This window comes from Tympanuchus pallidicinctus, unplaced genomic scaffold, assembly GCF_026119805.1.
Source record: "Tympanuchus pallidicinctus isolate F22 unplaced genomic scaffold, pur_lepc_1.0 scaffold8, whole genome shotgun sequence".
Classification (NCBI taxonomy): domain Eukaryota; kingdom Metazoa; phylum Chordata; class Aves; order Galliformes; family Phasianidae; genus Tympanuchus; species Tympanuchus pallidicinctus.
The window spans coordinates 30,994,480-31,014,265 of record NW_026294802.1 but is presented as its reverse complement, the minus strand read 5'-3'; the positions used below and the strand labels follow the sequence as shown (position 1 = coordinate 31,014,265).

At 40.8% G+C, this 19,786-nt stretch overlaps 1 protein-coding gene across 1 annotated transcript in view; it reads right to left on the bottom strand.

The window, feature by feature from the left end:
* PPM1H (protein phosphatase, Mg2+/Mn2+ dependent 1H) overlaps nucleotides 1-19,786 on the bottom strand; it is a 125,525-nt gene that overhangs the window by 53,007 nt on the left and 52,732 nt on the right. Inside the window, exons 2-3 of the mRNA XM_052668293.1 lie at nucleotides 11,413-11,575; nucleotides 5,384-5,728 (exon numbers count right to left, since the gene is read on the bottom strand). Of these exons, the coding sequence (XP_052524253.1) occupies nucleotides 5,384-5,728; nucleotides 11,413-11,575 (508 nt within the window). The remainder of the gene's footprint in view (nucleotides 1-5,383; nucleotides 5,729-11,412; nucleotides 11,576-19,786) is intronic.

The following is a 19,786-nucleotide window of genomic DNA, read 5'->3' as shown; positions in this document are numbered from 1 at the left end:
AGATATCGGTTTTTAATGAAATACGTTTCATCAGTGCTGCTGGGAAAGGGGTGCAGCACAAAGAGATGCAGAACACCTCTGAAACCTTTAGGGGTGTAAAGAGTTCTAGATGAAGGCTAAGTACATACAAAATTTTCCTAATTTCCCATCTGGGGAAAGATTTCAGAGCAACCTTTTTTTCTCTTCCCCCATCTCCTTTTCCGTAGGATGCAAAACATTTCTATATAGCAATCTGCTTGTAGAGGAAGAGATGAGCAAAACTGGGTTGAATCATACTTCTAGAACTTGAAGGGGGAATGACTGTTTACATGGGTTAGTGATATGACAAGGGGGAATGGTTTTAAACTAAGACAGGGGAGGCCAACTGTGTTCAGGACTGCATTAGAAAAGGGGTGGCCAGCAGGGAGAGGGAGGTGTTTGTCCCCCTCTGCTCAGCTCTTGTGAGGCCCCATCTGCAGCACTGCGTCCAGGCGTGGGGCCCCCAGTGCAGGAAGGATGTGGAGCTCTTGGAGTGGGTCCAAAGGAGGGCACTAAGATGATCAGAGGGCTGGAGCACCTCTCCTGTGAGGAAAGGTTGAGGGAACTGGGCCTGTTTAGGTTGGAGAAGAGAAGGCTCAGGGGAGATCTCATTGTAGCCTTCCAGTACTTGAAGAGAGCATATGAACAGGAGGGGGAACAGCTGTTTATGAGGGTGGATGGTGATAGGACAAGAGAGAATGGTTTTAAACTGAGACAGGGGAGGTTTAGGTTAGATATTAGGAGGAAGTTTTTCACTCAGAGAGTGGTGACACACTGGAACAGGTTGCCCAAGGAGGCTGTGGATGCCCCATCCCCAGAGGCATTCAAGGCCGGGCTGGATGTGGCTCTGGGCAGCCTGGTCTGGTGGTTGGTGACCCTGCACACAGCAGGGGGGTTGAAACTCCATGATCATCGTGGTCCTTTTCAACCCAGGCCATTCTATGATTCTGTGATGATAAGATGATCTCTCTTTCAGTCCAAAGGGCAGTATGGGGCACACTCTCAGATCTTGACAGAGCTAAAAAACTTCACTCAACAAGTGGAAAATGAGTATGAACTGCAGGCTGGAGAATGAAGGGTGAAGAATTAGAGGACTCATTAGTAGCTGTGATAACACCTTCCTAACATCTGCAAAATGGTCTTAAAAAAAAAATAAATAGAGAAAAAAAAGGATTTCTGTATCCTCTGCTAAAAAGGGTGACGTTTATACCAAGGAGGGAAATAATCTGTGCTCTGCCCCCTACTGAGGATGGGGAATGTTGCAGCAGGCAGGAGCAGGGCACCCACAAGAGTTGCCTTATGCCCAGCCCTCCCAGGGGATGGAGCACAGGGGCAAGCTAAGGCTTGGACCTGAGCTTTCCCGAGCAAAAACACTCGTTTGTCACGCTAGCTTATAGCCCTTTTCTAAAAACAGAAGTTGACTGCGCCACGAAGGCAGCATTGTTTGCTCATCCCGAGGCTCACAGCAGCTTGCTCATGCCACCTCGTGGAGATCTGCCAGAGCGCCTCTGGTGCCTCTGTAAGCGTGGCGTGGGCAGCGGCCTGGCGTGCTGCAGGGCTCCCGGCCTCGTCCTTCCTTCCAGCGTTTTCCATCAGCGTGCGTGCGGCACGTCTTGGGCTGCGGGCAGGAGCCACCGGCAGCTCTGCCCTGGCTGGCTCATACATGCAGGCTGCTGCACGGGCAGGGTTAGAGGATGGGAGAAGCAAGTGAGAGTGCAGAGAAGTGTGTGCCAGCTGCATCTGATGTCAAATTTTAAAAGTTCAGGATCTTGAAAACAGACATAGGTAAACTGATCAAACCACAGTATCATCATTACAACCAGTCATCATACTGCACTAAGAACTACAATAACTATTCTTCAGCTGCATCCATCCTCAGAATAGGTCCTCTGGTAGTTGTAGCTTGCTTTACAGCAAGTAACTTTACCTCCTACACACAGGATATCCATTAACTTTTTTTTTTTTTTTAAACTAAAAATCATGTTTCAGAAGACATAAAGTCAAAATTAACTCTTTAAATTGCTTTAGCTCAGTCAAAGAGGCATCTAAATGACTGTATCACAGCTGCAAGCCCCTTTATTTCTAATGGCTATTTAGAGGAAGTTTCTTTGAAAAAGGAAAACCATACAATGTGTTAGTCTCTGAAGATTGATGCCATTTGAGTTTGAAGCATTTTGTGAAAGTATCTGTTTAGATTTGAATCAAAAGAACCTCGAAAAAGAAGAAAAAGCTTGATACAGCAGACACCACTGTCTTCCAGTAAATCACACAGCCTAGGTATGTGCCATTTTTTCCCATCCAAGATAAAGAGGGTTTAGTGTAGAATAGGTGCTTCCTGTCCGAGGTATTTAAATTAAATACTAAATTGCTCTCATGCACAAAAGGTTAAATTCAAGGAAGGGATTTAGTTTAATGCTTCTATCCAGTAATGAAGACTATTTGGAAGCATCCACTCAGCTCCTGAATCTCTACATACACATCTCAAAACTCAAGAGATGAAAATTAGAGGATTTGACTTGGAACAACTCCAAAACTTAAGCTAATTTATTTTCATTCAAGTAATTGTGGTCACTGACAATTATTGACATTAAGCGTTAATATTAAATAGAACAGTGAAAACACATCACAAAAGCTTTCTAGTCCCAGTTTCAACACAGAGAACGCTCTCTAGTGGTGCTTCAAAAAGGGGAGCGTCTTTATTCCTGAACTTTTTAAGTTAGGCAATGACATGACCTGTATCAGCTTCCTACAGTGTTTTAAAGCACATAGCTGTAAGACAGGCAATGTCCAAAAGAAAATCACACCTGACAAGAAGAATAATTTTTAAGAGCCATTTGATAAATAGCATTTTATTTGACAATCGAGGTTGGAATAGGGAGAGCTTAACAAGAATTCAAAAGACATTTGGGGAAGAAAGAAAAGGTACAAAAAAAAAAAAATCTCCTGATAAAAGGGAACAAAACCTTCAGTAGATAAACCTGTCAGGTTCAATTGTTCAATTAAAAAAAAAAGTATCTTTATCTATCCAACACTTTCACCAGGTTCAAAGGGCTCCTTTCAGTACTAGACGTTTAGGAAACAACACCAAGATGTCTGCCTATGTGTCCAGGAACATGAGCTTTCACCAAGTGCTTGGTAAAATGATACACACCGCTTGCATGAAACCCTTGAAAATTATGCAAGTTTTAACTGCACTGAACTACCTCAACAATATCCACGATGTTCCAATACAAAGCAGCAATAGACAAACAACGTACTGCGGAGGAGGCCCAAAGTCTTCTTACACAGACTGCTAGGAGCATAAGCCAGCAGGAAGTCAGAGAGGGGTGGGATGAATCACTGCAGGCACAGATGAAATTCATGAGTGCTGATCTTATGAACCGCAGAACCCTTAGGCAGACATTTATGCAAAAGAATATAGTCTTGTCCCTAAACCACGTACGAACACAAGACACCACCTAGAGTTTAAGATAGATACAATTACCTAATGCTTTTCTTAATCTCACTTCTATTATTATTATCATTATACTTCCTTTTAAACCAAAAGATAATGCCAGGAGTGTACTGCATTATGATAGTCATACTAACAGTCATTTATATAGCCAAGTAAAAGTAGGAATTAAATAACTATTCTGATCTGTAGAGTACAGTCAAAGGCACAGGGAGGAAAACAAGATACAGGTTGTCCAAGGAGGCTGTGGATGCCCCATCCCTGGAGGCATTCAAGGCCAGGCTGGATGTGGCTCTTGGCAGCCTGGTCTGGTGGTTGGTGGCCCTGCACACAGCAGGGGGGTTGAAACTCCATGATCATTGTGGTCCTTTTCAACCCAGGCCATTCTATGATTCTATGATACTCTCCACAGTTTGGAAAAAGGGAGGACAGATTACTATAATCCATGTCTGGAATAACCAGACATCACATCTGTAATAAGTTATTCAGGGTTTCTACTATTCTCCTCTATTATAGCTTTTCCACTGCTCTAAGAAACAAGCTTTCAGGAAAATCCCCAGCCAAATACTAGGGTACAGCAGACAGGCAGTATCATCTCTTTCCTCCTTCAACAGAAGAGGGAACAAGCTAGTTCTTCCTTTCTGAAGGGGGAGTGCTAAACTGACAGGAGATTTTCACACGTCTTCTTTGCTTGCAGCTAGCAGAAACTCAGCCCAGTTGCTGCAGTGCATTAATATGCTCTCAGGTCCCACACTGAACCATGGCTGTAGATTTACTCATGGACAACTCAATTTGTGAGTATGTTTGCCTGCACATCCTTGGGAAGAAAGGACAATTCTGCAAGATAATTGCTACTCTGAATTCAAAGTGAAAGATCACTTTGTTACAACATTTGAAGTTCCTAATTAGATGCATGTACTAAACAAAATTCATATATATCAGAATAAGCTATGATTGAATCCTGCCTTTGTACTTCTTTTCAGGCAACAAATAAAACCTCTGGGAAATGTTCATTAGTTCAAAAACCTTCTGCTCAAAAAAGCGGCTTAAAAAAAAAAAAGAGAGAGAAAAGACATCTCTCAAGACCTGATCCCAGATGTACTTGCTGACAGACCAAGTCTCTGCTCTGCCTGACTAGAATTATCTTTAAGACTGATAAGGCCTGAATGGGGAAGTGCAGAGCAACTGTATCAATTATAAAAACTCAAAGAGAAAACAGCTTCCAATGGGGAAATTTGAGAATATTCTGTTTCCACAGGACCCTGATCTTTTCCCAGATGTTCTTGCTGTACACAAATCAAGTGGGTGACAGGAACATCCCTCATGCCCCACTCACCCACAACCAAGCGACCTCACTCAAGAGTTGTATACATTCCCCACAGACACTGTCTTATGAGCCACCCTAATGCTAACAAGAACTGCAGGTCAACAGATCAAGGAAGCTAGGGTGCTGAGGTGCCTTTGCTGCTACTTTCATAGAGCAAAGAGGCTTTCTAAGGCACACATCTGTATATGCAGATGTAACAACCAAAGTTGAAATCTGCTATTGTGAAGCAACACTGATTTTTAATCTTAAAAAGAAAAGAAAAAGAATAAAAAGGAGAGGAAAGAACAAACAAGTTTCTAAGAGTCCTTCTAGCAGAGAAAAGTGCAAATGGGATTCAGGATACCACTCCTGTTTGAGTGCTAGTGAGCTTGGCAGCAGCTTCCACAGACCCAAGAACAATTCCTTGCCTCACACAAATGCAACAAGTAAGCTTTTGAGGCTCTTAAACACTATCTATATATGGACAGAGTTATTTAAGTAGAAAAAAAAAAGTGGAAAAAAATATACTCCTTACTGTTTGTTTTGCCCAGGCCATGTGACTGATGGACATATGAAGTGTGGACTTCAGAACCTAAAGATATACATACCATTTCCTTGAATGCACTTTCTATAGCCCCAATAACCAGGCACTCATGTGGGATCTTCTTCTCAGTAAAGAAGCGTGTCGGGGGGGTGCTGGGTGAGCCCGGGGCCCCCACACCACCCCGCAGGGAGGCTGCCCGTGTCAGCGTCCTGCTGTTGGTGGATGTGTTGTCAGGTTCCTCTCCCAGGCAGGTGGGTGGGAGAACAGCCGTGTTCCTCAGGATGTCCACAATCTCCTGCAGCTGCTCCAGGATGTGGTGCTGCAGCAGTTTGGAAGCGACCACAGCTGCGCCTGACCCAGCATGTCCATCAAACAGGGACCAGTAGTACAGGTTGATCCCATCTGAGTCCTGGGGAGACAGCAGGAAAAGAGAAGAGACTGTCATACTGCTGCAACCACAAGCGAGGCGAAGGAGCAGCCAGTGGCTTGACAGCAGCAGGTAAAGCACAGTTAACTCTCCTAGATAGAACTTTCCCACTGAAATGGAGAAATACCCATGTCAGTACAACCCTAGAAAATACATGTGAACTTGTGCCTATTTTTTTTAAACACTCTAACTCAAAAACCTAACAAAAGGATGAACTTGTCTTTTCCACTTTCCATTCCTTACAGAACACTCTCGACCATGCAATTATGTGATACTGAATTTATCTCTTAATGACTGTGTAGAGAAGTGTTTGAGAGTTACATCATTGATACATGATAGACCTACCACTATGGAGAGGAAAGCTACACAAGATGGCACCTGGTACTTCTGTGACAGATCCTTTTCTCACTGGACATTAGGCCAAGGTCCTAGCTAGTACCAAGGTGTGGTTCCTACCTCCACGATAGGTAGGTAAGGCCCACCATGCTGACAGATAAGACAGCTCAGACTTTTTGTACCTGTGCCAGCTTGGAAACCAGCACACAGGTCCTCAAGGAAGGTAGACATAAGTGGGTCCAGCCACATTCCACCCATGCTACACATTCACTGCCTAAATATTCCCAGTCTTCTGACAAGCTTCTTGTATAGTACTGGAGTTACATACCCCCTGATCAGAACAGCAAGTGTTTCAGTACAGCTCTCAGAATCACAGCATCTCACACAGAATCATAGAATCATGGTTCTCTACTCAGACTTGTTCAGACAGGTGTACTCCGCAGTGCTCTTGCTCTGATTTGAGTAGAAACCATGCTCGTGTAGTGGTGTTCGCTATCCATTAGCCCATGTCAGAAGGTAGACCAAATTCTAGGCAGAACAAGCTCAGACTTGCCTGAAAAAGCATTAAGGAGCCAGCCATACCCAAGATAACCTTTAGTTTTCTGTAAAATTCATCACAACATGTTTAGTAAAACATTTAAGGAGTAACAAAATTTGTCTTTGTGTGATGACGTATTTGACAGCAGGATCAGGAAATGATAATTCCAGTCTCTTTTGCTCTGTTTCTTCTTAAATCTGCATCTTCTCCCAGCTTTGCTGAAATAAATGTTTGTGGGGCTGCCCTGCAAGTCAGACAGGAGTAGAGTAATACAGACATAGAAATAGAGGATTTTGGAGGGAACTGGAATCAGACAATACTACTGCAAAACATCAAATACTATGAAAGCATAACCTGTATCTCACAACAGTCAAATAATTTAAAAAAAAATAAAAAAAAAGTATCTGTATGTTTCTGTCTGTGGTTTAATTTAGGACAGCAGACATTATAGCAATTGCTCCACAGCTACAATACATGTATTCCTCTCATTCCCTTACATGACAGATCAGCATACAGTCCAGACACCACCTGAATCCCATTACAGTGTTTGCCCAAAACACTGATTATTTAAAATTTGTGCACAGGGCTGTGGACTGCAGCTCCTTTTACTTTCTGCTGTTCCGGTTGTTCCACAAAGGTGCTGTACATTGGCAGCAGGACAGAGAAAACAGATCGGAGTAGGAACACCATGCACTGCCATTCACAAATCCAAAAGAAATTATTAATTGCTGCCCTGAACTACAAAATCCAAAACCTAATGAAAAATGTCTCTTTTGGCAACATGTATGTCGGCCATCGCTACAAGTTCATGCTGTTCAAAGTGCAAGAGGTTCATTACTGAAAAAACACTAATACTTAGAACTTGCTTTGAAATGCATATTCTTAGAGTCTTGATTATAAAAAATTACTTTTGTTTTAAGCTGATGCCATAAACATAGACAGCGTGTAGTGAAGTTCAAACAAATTCTTAACCATTTCATTAAGAATATAGTCACCTGTACAGTGGAGTTTCCTCAAGTCCAAATTCTATCAAGGTTAGGAATTCAGCACTTTATCTTGTGCATTCTTCATTTCATTACTGAAATGCTGAGAAATGGGAGGACTGTCCTGTGGATTACTCACCATAGTAAGTATTATATAGTGGAAGGGGAAAACAAGAACAAAAAAATACCCCACTGTTCTGAATGCATCTCCTTATCCAGCCCCACTCCACTTGCCCATTCTGGTACATACACAAAAAACCTGCTGTGAATTTTTATCCCTGAGGGCATGATGGGCAGTTGTGCCAGCTCACTCTTAGCTCAGAACTGCTCCAAGCTCACACTACAGTTGGCTGTAAAGTTCTCCTTAAACTATTTTTAACATGTAGTAGGATTACTGACCAAAAAATCTCTCTGTAAAACCAGTTTGCTTTTTGTGCAAAATATGAAGTTAGTTTGCCAACAGAAACAAGCATCCCAAACTGGAAGTGTTTTAACTAAAAACTGAAATCATTTATTTAAAGCAGCAATACTGCCTCATGGGAATAGATGATAGAATTAATTGTGCTTCCATCTTTTAGGGTTTGGTTCCCTGGACTAAATACCTCCCTCATGATACACCATGGACACATAATGCTTCCAATCTCAAACTGAAAAAGAAATACTTTGCCTTCCACCTAGACATAGCCCAGAGTGTATGGGAAAGATGTGTTTCTCTAGTATATACAGGATAATCTGTAATCTGAACAAGCCTCACATTAGCTTAGTAGTAAAATAAAGGGTCAGGGATCATGAAATTTCAAACAGCTCAGAATGATACCCTATGACTAAAAGTGAAATTGAAACATTATCACTTGTTTCCTCTAAGACACTGGGAAGCACGGAGTAGCGCAGAAAAGCTCACATGAATCCTATAGGATTCATGCCCTGGCTTTCTTAATATACACTTGCTGGGATGATATTACACTATGCAGTGGAGTGTCTCAATGCTATATTTATACAGTAGGCTGGACTTGATCCCCAGAGTTCCTTTCTAACCCCTCTGATTCTATCTTTTTGATACAGATTTAACTCATTACATTTAGCACTGACTCAGACATTTTTTAAAAGTATTCACTTCCAATGCTAACAATGCTATGTGAAGGAAAAGTACAATATTCAATTTCAATATTAAAACACAAAAATAAAATAAAATAATTCAAAATAATGTGTACTATTCCCCTTCCTCCCTTTTTTCAGTATCTTCAAGCAGCAAAAGATGTACAAAGGAAAAAATCTAACTAATTGCCAGTGTAAGACTGCCCTCTAGTAGAAAAATTTCTCCAGGAATATGCTGCTTGTTTGGGGAAAATACATAACAAATGTAAATTCAGAAGCTGTGGTCTAATAATATAGTAGCACAGGTTTTACACAGCTAAATAATGAGTGCTACAGCACCTTCAAGAGTCACATAAAAAAACAGAAGTTGTTGATAAGCAGAAAGAAGGTAACAAATAGCATGGAATCAGTACTGTATTACACATATCACTTGGCTTCTCAGTTCAGACTCTCTTCCAGTCAAAGTATGTTAGAAGTAGAAGAAAGTAAAGAAGATCTGAAATAAAAAGATTTCTCTTAAGAAACTTGAAAGGAAGTGGCAGGTTTTTCCAAAATGGAGATAAAAGATACAGAATCAAAGTAGGAAATACACTAAAAAAAGAAGAAATTAGAAAAGTCTGAGCTATTTCACACAACACAGCCTCATCTAATATCCAGTCATCCCAATGACAATTCAAATGATTAAAAAAAAACCAAAAAACAGCTTACAAAAATACACAATCAGTTTATAGGCCCTATCACTATTGTACTGCAACTGTATGGTGTCTGCAATGTTATATAACATCAAGGCTAATTAAGATATCTTTCTGATGATGAAGCTTTATGGTCCTGTATTCTTAATGCAATCTACACACACTAAGTACATAACGTTTGGAAAAGAGTACCTTCTTGGGAAGATGACTAACTGCAGGAAGCCGTATAAAACTTAGTGTGCCTTTGCTCTCCTGGGAAGCATCTGGTAGCACTCAAAACTGAAAATTAACTGGATGTGGGAAACATCATTTTTAACCTTTCAGTAGTCCATGCATGCTCCCAGAATATGAAAACAGAAGCAAATTCAGTACTGTTACACCCATCTGCAGCAGGGATGCAGAGGCAGCTGATCTGTTTTCCCACAGGCTAGACCTAGAACTTAAATGGGATATCAGAGCAGAGTCAGCATCCCTACACAGTACCAAAATGCACCTACACAAGTTGGTGTCTGTTTCAGGGTCCTTGCAGTGCACTGTGTGCATTACAGCAGTACCTTTGTTGCCAAACACACCCATCACATGCACTAAGCATGTAGTTGCTTATTTTTGTGTATTTTATATATACATGCAAGTACTGTGGACAGATACATGCTTCATTAAAAATAATCAGTGCATGCAAAAATTAAGTACACTCACAGAACCAAGCACTTGTGCAAATTAACAGCAGGCAGCTGGATGGTCTAAGACAGACTTTTTTTTTTTTATAAATACACTGTTGAAACAAATTATATTTTGCCTGGTTTGTGTGTATGCAAAACTCTTTAATCTAAACAAGTACAGGAAACAATTCTTTATCCTGGAGAGCGTAAATACATACTTGAAAAAAATTGTGACAGTCTGAATGCAATGGGGAATATAAGCACAGGGAACTGGTACAAATGATTTTAAGAAAGACTTGAAAAAGGAAAGGACAAGGCTATTTGCAAACAGCAGTCTGAAGATGCTACGGCAATAAGGAAGTATGAAGCAGAGCAAAGGGAGACAGAGGTGAGGAAGGAGTAGTACTTGGTTCTCAGGACATCAATGACTTCTGCAGACATCAGGTGCACTGAGCCATGGGGTTGTGAGAGACAAACTGAAGCACACCAGTAATCACAACCCAGTTTAAAAAAAAAAAAAAAAAAAAGTTAAAAAAAAAGTAGAAAAGAGAAAAAAAAAGCATGTATTTATAGGCCAGTGAAGGACTAGTTAGCACCTAGGGACAAGTGGTGTTCTCCTAACAGAAGAGAGAATGTATGGTTATTCACACTGTTCATCTTCAACACCCAGACAGGGCATTTTGAGAGAGCTAAATGTCTGAATTTAATACACAGTATGAAACATTCCTGGAGCCTGAGCCCATGCTTAAAGAACAAATGAAATAACAGGTCCAGAAACAAAACAGATGAACAGACGATGATTCTAACAGAGCGTACATGGCATCACTCTCCCTATATACAGATACGATCAGTGATCACTGAATTCAGGGTGCTGGAGGACCTTAACCTACCTATCTAAACCAAGTTTATGATAAGCAATACTGCTTCAGTAAGTAGAATCCAAAGGAAGAGTTCAACACTTCATAAAATTGTGTGACTAAACAAACAGCGATGCTGTTATCCTTGCAGTGACCTTCACTGGATAACTTAAACACAGCCATTAATCTCACAGTACTCTGAAGCAGTAAATTTCTCATGATTGTTTTCAGAAATGAAAAGGAAAATGTGAGAACTGTCCTCTGAATATTTAAACAAAAATATCTTAGATGTAAACAGCATTTTCCAATGCAAGGAATTAAAAATGAAATAGTAGAGCTAAGAAAAATGTAGCTAAGCTAAGCATTCTGTATTTATGCAAAGGTAGTTAATAGGACATAATGGGAATGCATGAAACATTTAGAGTTCTTCTGTCACTGTCATAACATCACATCCTTTTATATTTCTTTTGTACTTTTCTACTGACAAGATTCAGAAGTCTTCTTACCGAATTGTCTTTCAGCTGGAGCCCTTCTCCATTTGGGAGTGATGATCTCCGTTTTGAGTTCTTGTTTGGTGTAGAATTAGGGCCTCCAGTTTTCTTCTTGACAAAGAGGACTTCGCAGCTGGCTTGATCTTCATTGTGTGTGCTCTTCCCAGCATTTATTACTCTAAGGGGGAGGGTGAAGGATCAAAAAAGAAAACAAAGGACATGTCCAAGTTAGCAAAGCACAGAAGCCTTCACCAGTACCACCTACATGACTCAAGAGACATACAGAATCATAACCCAGAAGTATAACAAATGCCAACTGAATTAGAATGCTTGACTTTTCGACAAACATGTAAACACACAGATTTACATACTTGCTTGTTTCCATACACCTACACTTAACAAGAATTTCTCACACAACTGTGTGAGTGAGAACCAATGGAATCACAAGCATGTTTACCCTTAGGCATGACACAATTTTCCCTAAAAAGAGTATCTGATGGTTACGTCTGATAACATTTATACTTTCTTCTGAAACATGAGATCCTCAGTTGCTTTTCTATAGCAATGCCTGCTATGGTAAATAATGAATCTGTTGGCTAAGGGGGTGTGTTTTGTCAAGTTCTGAGTCTTGCACAAATAAAATATTGGCTCTAAATCTAAAAGTTGTTAGTGCTAAAGATACAAAAAAATCAAACTGCTGTTAGTCTGTTTAAGGGACAGACTTGGCTTTGTATTGTAAAAGGCAAGTTGCACCATAGCAACATGGAAAGATGCATTGTAGGATATCTTCAAAATCAAAACAAATTAACAAAAAAAAAAACTTAAATCCTCACACCTCTGCCCCAGTTGCAACTTAGAAGCAGTTGATTTGCACCAAGAGCTTCAGGCATGCAGAAACAAGCACAAGAGCTCAGTTCTGCTCTGCGCAGCCAAAGATATCCTAAGGCTTGCACCATGGCTGCTCACTCACCTCCATTCAATGCTATGAAGCAGAAGCCACCACCATTTTAGGCTCCTAAACAGAAGTCTGTGTGACCCATGATACTGCTGTTACTACCATTACTACCACCTATCTCAGAACTATGATGTTTGAGCACATTTCCCACTATTGCCTGAGAATCTTACCAAAACCCGACCAACTTTGCAACAGTCAGCACTGTGCTCAGCAAGACGTGCACTTTGGCAGTCTGGGCATCACACAGGGAGAACCTGTGCAGGCTGGGACCAGTTCTCGTAACTCACACAAGCATGTCTTTGTCCACAGATGCTGCCTAACCCCTCCTCTTCATTGTTAGCCTTGAGGCCACAAGATATCTCTTCTTAGCAGCAGTGTTTCCACCATTGGAGAAGCAATTTCATATCAGGTACAAAATATCCTTCAAAACAACCACTGCCTCCCCAGAAAGCAAAACAGCTTGAAGGCATGTCATAATCCTGATGGCAAGTTCAAGACATACCTGGTCTCTAATGTTTTGATTACAGTAAAATTTTACATAACAAAAAGCATTGATAGAGGCTGTTGGGAAGAAAAGAAAACAAAAACTGAAGGCAAGCCTGCAGGGGACTCAGCATCAGCCTGCCTCTTCTTGGGAAAATGTGATCCTGTGTCATCCTTGCTTAAAGATAAAATATTCTTTTGAATTTTTAAGAGCAACATGACACTCTGACATGCAAATGAGTACTTCTTCCTCCAAAGAGAAAAAACATGCTCATACTTCATATGCAAATCCACTACAATTAACTATTTCCATAAACTAAGTTTCACTGCAGTGCTGATGAACATCACACACTGCAGTCGGACTGGAGAGGGCTTTTATTTGCAGTGAACATTGGTATGCATGATACCACCAGTTGTTTGCAAATATTTCTTGTAAAGAAACATCAACTGGGGATAAATTCATTTTGTGAAACACATACAACGCACAGATCAAGGAGCATGTAGTTGCAAGATGCCTGTGAGCAGCTTAAGCACTCGCCCTCTACAGAGCCCAGCATTTGAACACCCGTAGATCAAATACTGATGCAATAAAATTCTAGCTTGAAAACTCAACATACAATCAGAAAGAGAAATAAAAACAAATATCAAAGAATTTATATGAGTTGACCAACACTTCTCTAGTTTGAAAGGCTACCAGCACAATTAAAGTATTGCAACAGCAGAGTCAGCACAGTTTGATCACATTGGGAACTAACAAATACTCAGTTCAGCTGCTTAGTCTCCTTGCTGCTGTTGGTAGCTGCTTTCATTTCAATCTCATGGAAAAAAAAAAAAAAACGACAAATACAGACAAGAGCTGCTCCTTACAAAAACCACTACATTCCTTATTGCTTCATGTTAGAGCTGCTCTGGTTTCTGAGCTTGGCAATGCTTCAGGGACTTGTAAAGCAGGAGATATTCTGATGTTCAACAGCATGTTAAGTTACACACAATATGGTATCATTTTAGAAAGCTCCTACCAAGAAAATTTGTCAAGTTGCTGAATACATGAGAAAGGCTCTGAGAACACAGAGACCTGACAAAACAGCCTGGCAGGCAGCTGCTGTGAAACACCTGGCAGCTGAACTGTGCAACAAGCACCTCCTACAACAGGCTGTGGACCAAGGGAACCTGGGAAGACTGAATACCAACAAGACAAGGGGATTGCTGTGTCAGTATACTGTAGCAAGAGATGGGGCTGTGAAAGACATATTCCCTCTCACAGTTCCAATCAGAAAAATATATATATATATATTGAAAATCTTAACGAAGACTCAAACTAATCACGATGTCAAGAGTGCTTACAGGCACAACAAGTCACGCAGGGTCTAGATACCAAACAGTCCCTTTCTGCTGATATGGGGGCTCCTTTGCCCTCACATCCCAAGTTCTGGAAAAGGGCTGCCTAGCATGGAAGCAGGTGACACCTTCTACTGAAACAGCTCTGTCATTGCTGTCTTTTGAAGTCCTTTTCTCTGTGCACCTTCTTAAATCCATTCTTTAGGTACTTCTTTCTACCAGCTTTCCAACACTGTTTTCACTGTTGTCTTTGCTCTCTCACACTAACTTATCAAGACAATCCCCATATTCAAATGGCTTATACAAATAACAATGCAGAACCAACAAGACGTTTATATCTCTTAAAGAAAAAAAAAAAAAAAGCTCTTAATTAAACCTCTGATTTTTTTAATAGAAAACTTGCCATCCTCCTTTGTAGAGGAACTGCCTCAACTTCCTAAACTTTCCAGTTCCTTCTCATATTTATCTTTCTGTCCACTCCCCAGAACGATGTTATTTATCTCCATTAAAGTGAACAAGATGAGATAAAGCATTATCTTCTCACACTTAATAAAAGAAATACCCTGCCAACACAAAATTCTGACCGTGCATTTGCCCTCACTTCCATTATATCATGGATGCAGATAAGAAGAAAATGTTGGAGTGAAAGGGGAGGGGAAAAAGGACAGAGGCCTATAATTCTCTACCTTTTACTCAGACATTGGTTTTCAAGGGATTTTTTTTCCCTTCTCTCCTCATTACATTTCCTCAAAGAACTGTTTGGTTAGACCTGTTCATAAGAATCATCTCCTTTTCTCCTCCCCCACATTATTCATTTATGAGTTATCCAATCTTTTATGAAGTGCAATCCAAATAGCATATCTAATTTGGATCAGATTAGAGAATTGGCTGCCTCTACGGTGTCAAACACGCATAGACAACCAAAGGTTTAGCCTATTGTACAGTAGTGCAAAAATACATCCCATTTTGCAAACAGGAGCCTTGTGAAGCCTGCACAAACAGTAAGGTGGTGGGATTTTATGGCTTTGTGGCTTGTCCCAGCAGCAGCCCAGCACCACAGTGCCGTTTGCTCACTGCCCCTCCCCACAAGTGGGATGAGAGAGAGAACTGGAAACGAAGTAGAACCTGTGGATTGAGATAAAAACTATTTAGTAAGACAGAAAAGGAAAATGGAAACAAAAAAATGTGGTGATAACCAATACATATGCCCATCCATAATGCAATTACTCACCACCCACTGACTGATGCCCAGCTAACAATACAACTGCCTGCCAACCAGTGCCCCACTGTCAACACAACGTCTCACTACCCGCTGACTGCTGCCCTGCCCAGTCAATGCCCTCCCCACAGCACGATGCCATGTGGTACAGAATAACCCTTCCCCTAATTCAGGCCAGCAGCCCTGGCTCTGCCCTGTCCCTTGTTGCTGAGCTATAAAGACAGTGGCTCTTCCCCTGCCAGCAGGCTGGCAGGTGTGCTCTCATCACTCAGCAACAACCCAAGCATTGGTGTGCTATCAACACTGTCTCAGCCAAAACCAGGACACAGAGGTACTTGTGTCAACCTTGACAGACACTTCAGTACTTTACAAACTAATCTCTGGCATGTCCTCAACTGAAAGCAAATCCTCCAGATACGAGCCAGACTGTTTGACTGGCTCACAATTAGCATTCTGCCGATATCTCACAAGACCCCAAGTGGCATCTAACTGAACAAAGATGTAGGTCACACTGTGCTTCTATTCTTCATTCATTCAGCAGGGCTCCAAATCCTCTTGATGCCACTGATCACAAAAAATCCTAAATTTGTCTTAAAAGAGCAAAAACAAGCCAGTTGAATAAACTCAAAATAGCTTTCCATAACTGGTTCCTGACATAAAAATAACAACAACATACAACTGTCAAGTCTTCTGAAGTATTCCCATTCGGTGCTCTATATCAATACATCTACTTTCTAGACTATCTTCAGCTGTTTTACTCCTATCTAAACCATACTTGTTAAGAATGCATTCAATTGTACTTACTCTAGCAAAAGTCCTAGGCCACGCTGCAGGAGTGTTTTCCTCTAGTCTAGTTGTCGAACTATAGAAAAGTAAGTAGTCCAACTACTTTGTTTTTGTAATCTCAGAAATCTTGCAAGGTTTTTTATTTCACATCTTGACAAAAGAAGGGTTAGCAGAAATGCTAAATGATGCATAGCTATAGCAATGTGCACAAACATGCTTTTTGAAATCTAAGGGCTATTAGAACTCCAAGATCTGCTCTTGCACCAGGAAAAATGTGGGAATTGGCTGCACATATGCTTCAGAACTGCCCCTGCTCAGAAATAAAACCCGCCCACAACTGGGGACCTGATGATTCAGCAACGTGCATTTCTCACTGATGAGGTGGGTTCTGCAGGTAGGAAGCTGAAAACAAGAAGAGATCAAGTGGAAAGGACATAAAACCAATCTGCAAGGGTCCAAAACTTCTGATAAAGCAACAGAAATTTAAGCTTTAAACAAGACACAGAAGAAATCTGTAACACACCGTCCTGTCCCCCACCAGCCTCCAGTGCCTGACAAGAGCTCTAGCCTCCTTCCTCACTGCAGCTGGGGCCTTACTCCATGCTGTCACCATCAGTGTGACAGCAGCTTGGATCCAACCTAACCAATAGTACAAAAATAGCACAGATTAATTAATACCATACTCAAAATAGCAGAAAATGTTCCCCCAGTTTTGCTGTATAATTTCAACCATTGTCATTTCACCAGAATGAGGATTTTTGAAGATACCATAAAAGAACTCATTTTCATAACCATTTTGCTATCTTTTCTCTCCTCCACTCTCCAGCTCCACCTCCCTTTTTCCTCCCCCTTTTCTCCTCACCTCCAGTGAATTAGCATTCAAGTGGATGCCACTGCCTTTTTCTGTGATATCTCATTTACAGTCTTAGATTCCCAGGTAGGTGGCTGTTTCTCCCCCTTCACCCACACAAGATTTATTTCTGCATTGGGAATCGACTTGAAAGAGATTTCATCCTATCTGTTTGAATTCTCCCACAGATGAAAGAAAGCTTTAGAAACAGACTAAACAATTTCATTCATTCATTACTGTAGCTGCGATATTGCTCACATCAAAATCAAAATACCCGCTAGTATTGTCTGCTATGGGCAGAAATTGAAGCCATTCCTGAATTGTTTCTTTGAATCCATTGGGCTGTTTAAAATCTTCATTTCCTTAAACAAATTGGAAGCGAATGCAGAGCTGAAGAATACGAGTCTTGTGATGTCCTAGTGAGAAAATATGGCTTCTCATGTCAATAATCATACTGGTATACAGGGTCAACTCCATTTTATGACCTAGCTAGAAGCTATCACATCTACCAAGCCAATCTGGACTAAATATTGGATTAAAATAGGCAGGACCCTACAGTGGAATATGATTTAAGGTTAAAATACATTAAAGCAGTCAAAAACAATGCAAAGAAAAAGTTTTAAGAATTTCCAAAACCAATTTTAGTGTAAATGAGCACAAACTGGTATCGCACTAGTGGCACACTATTCAGTTACACTTTCCATGAAACCCAAAATACAAAGCAACCAAACAGTATTAGGTCATAGCAATGGAGCAAAAACCCATCATCACTAAACAAAAAGTGATGAGCAGCAGCTCTGTCAGTGATTAGGATGCAGGTAACTACATCCGCAAAGCAACAGATGGAGAGCCTACAGCAGATGCTGAGCCAGTCTGGTGGGACTCAAATGTGGTTAAGAGTGATCTCACCTCAGGGCTGAGTAATTGGTGATGGCTGGAAATATAAATGCCCAATATTCCTTCCTTACTCCTTCTCTCCTGGCTATCGGCACTGGATAATAAGAGGCTGCCAGAGCAAAGATGAACTTGATGCTGCAACAGACAACCACCATTTACTTCCCAGAAAGCACAGTGAAACTGATGGAAAAAAACTAAGAGTTGACCAGGGTACTTCTAGCCCAGTTTCCACTAACACGGTGCACTGTACCTTTTTCTTTTCCTCCTCAGTGGGTTAATTTGGGGAAATACGCATTCGAAAGGTATATAGAAAGAAGTTACTCTCAAAGTTTTTCATAGACATTTCTTATCTGAATAACATAGTCTGGTGAAGTTGGTCTACAGGAGAACATACCTGCACAAAAACCTTCAGACCTTTATGCTTTACTGGATTTTTTTTTTTTTTTTTTTTTTGCTTCTATTTAGAAGGACAAAAAAAAAAAAAATGCCATCAGCTTTGTCTATTGTGACAAGTCAGAGCTTCAAATCGGACATGGAAACACTGAACAACAAAACACAACAAAAAGGATCCTTTTTATAGGAATATACATCAGTCTCAGAATTGCCCTTTGGCACCATTTTACCCATTAAGATTGACAACTCTTGAAATAGAATCATGGAAGGGCTGAGACTGATGTGAGATGATACTGAGACCAGACGGTCCATCCCCTGCTCAAGCAGGGTCACCTAGCACAAGATGCCCAGGACCATGCCAGCTGGGTTTCAGATATCTTCACAGATGGAGTTTCTACTACCTCTCATGGAAATGTGCCACAGTCTCACCACCCTTACAGAACAAAAAGAGAAAAAAAAAAAAGGAAAAAAAAAGTGTTTTCAGCTGTTGGCCTTGAAGGGTGATAGACCAGAGTTCACTGATAAGCAGCACTTGGCTTTTGGCTGCACACTGAGAATCGCATATGTGGATAGTTGTTTTTAGCTGTATTTTCATGAGAAGCCTCTTTGGCTCAGTCTTCCAGCTCATGTGGAAATGAACAACCCCATTGTTCCCCTTCCTTCATTCTAATGCAGGGGAATAGCAGCTACCCCCAGATCTGCTCCCACCAGCTGTACAAGTCCTTATGCACATGAGATTGAGGATAAATTTGAGCACAGAATCCCCTTGTAAGGGGATATAAGAAAGCATGTTTGCACAGAGGGTCTACTTGTCCCACCCTAGTTACAAGAAAAATAGACAACCACTGATTAAATTGATGCAGGGACAGCAGCCTGCCTCTAATGCCAACAGCAAGGGGCCTCCAGGCCTCACACATTCTCACTTTGCCTACAAGTTCAACACTGCTACTACTAGAACAACTGCCACCCACAAACAGAACATGCAACCAAATGCTCAATTTGAACTCAAAATATTTTAATTTTATTGTAAACTCATAACTGAATGTTTGCCTGTGGCAAGCATGCTTGTAGAAAACAAGATGCCTTTTTTTTTTTTTTTTTTTTTGCAACTTTATTTCCCAGAGTTTTACTTTTGAAAGCATAGCCAAAACAAACCCTTTCTTCCCAGTTAACTTAATGCCAGTTATATGCAAATAAAGCTCTGCTCATATTTCTAGTAAAGCAAGTTATGCATTTAAAGTAAATCCTAAAACATCGGACTATGATGCTGTAGAGCACCATCTCAGCTCTTTCAGGGTTAAGAGAAATCATGATAAATGGTTTATGCAAAACTGGCCTAAGCTTAAAAAAAAATTATCTTTCCTACTTAGCATGTGTGAAAATTAATGGCAACAGTTTGGTGATGGCAGTACTAATCCCTTTTATACAGCTGTCAACTTAAATTAGCCCCAAGCTAATCTTGGCAAGT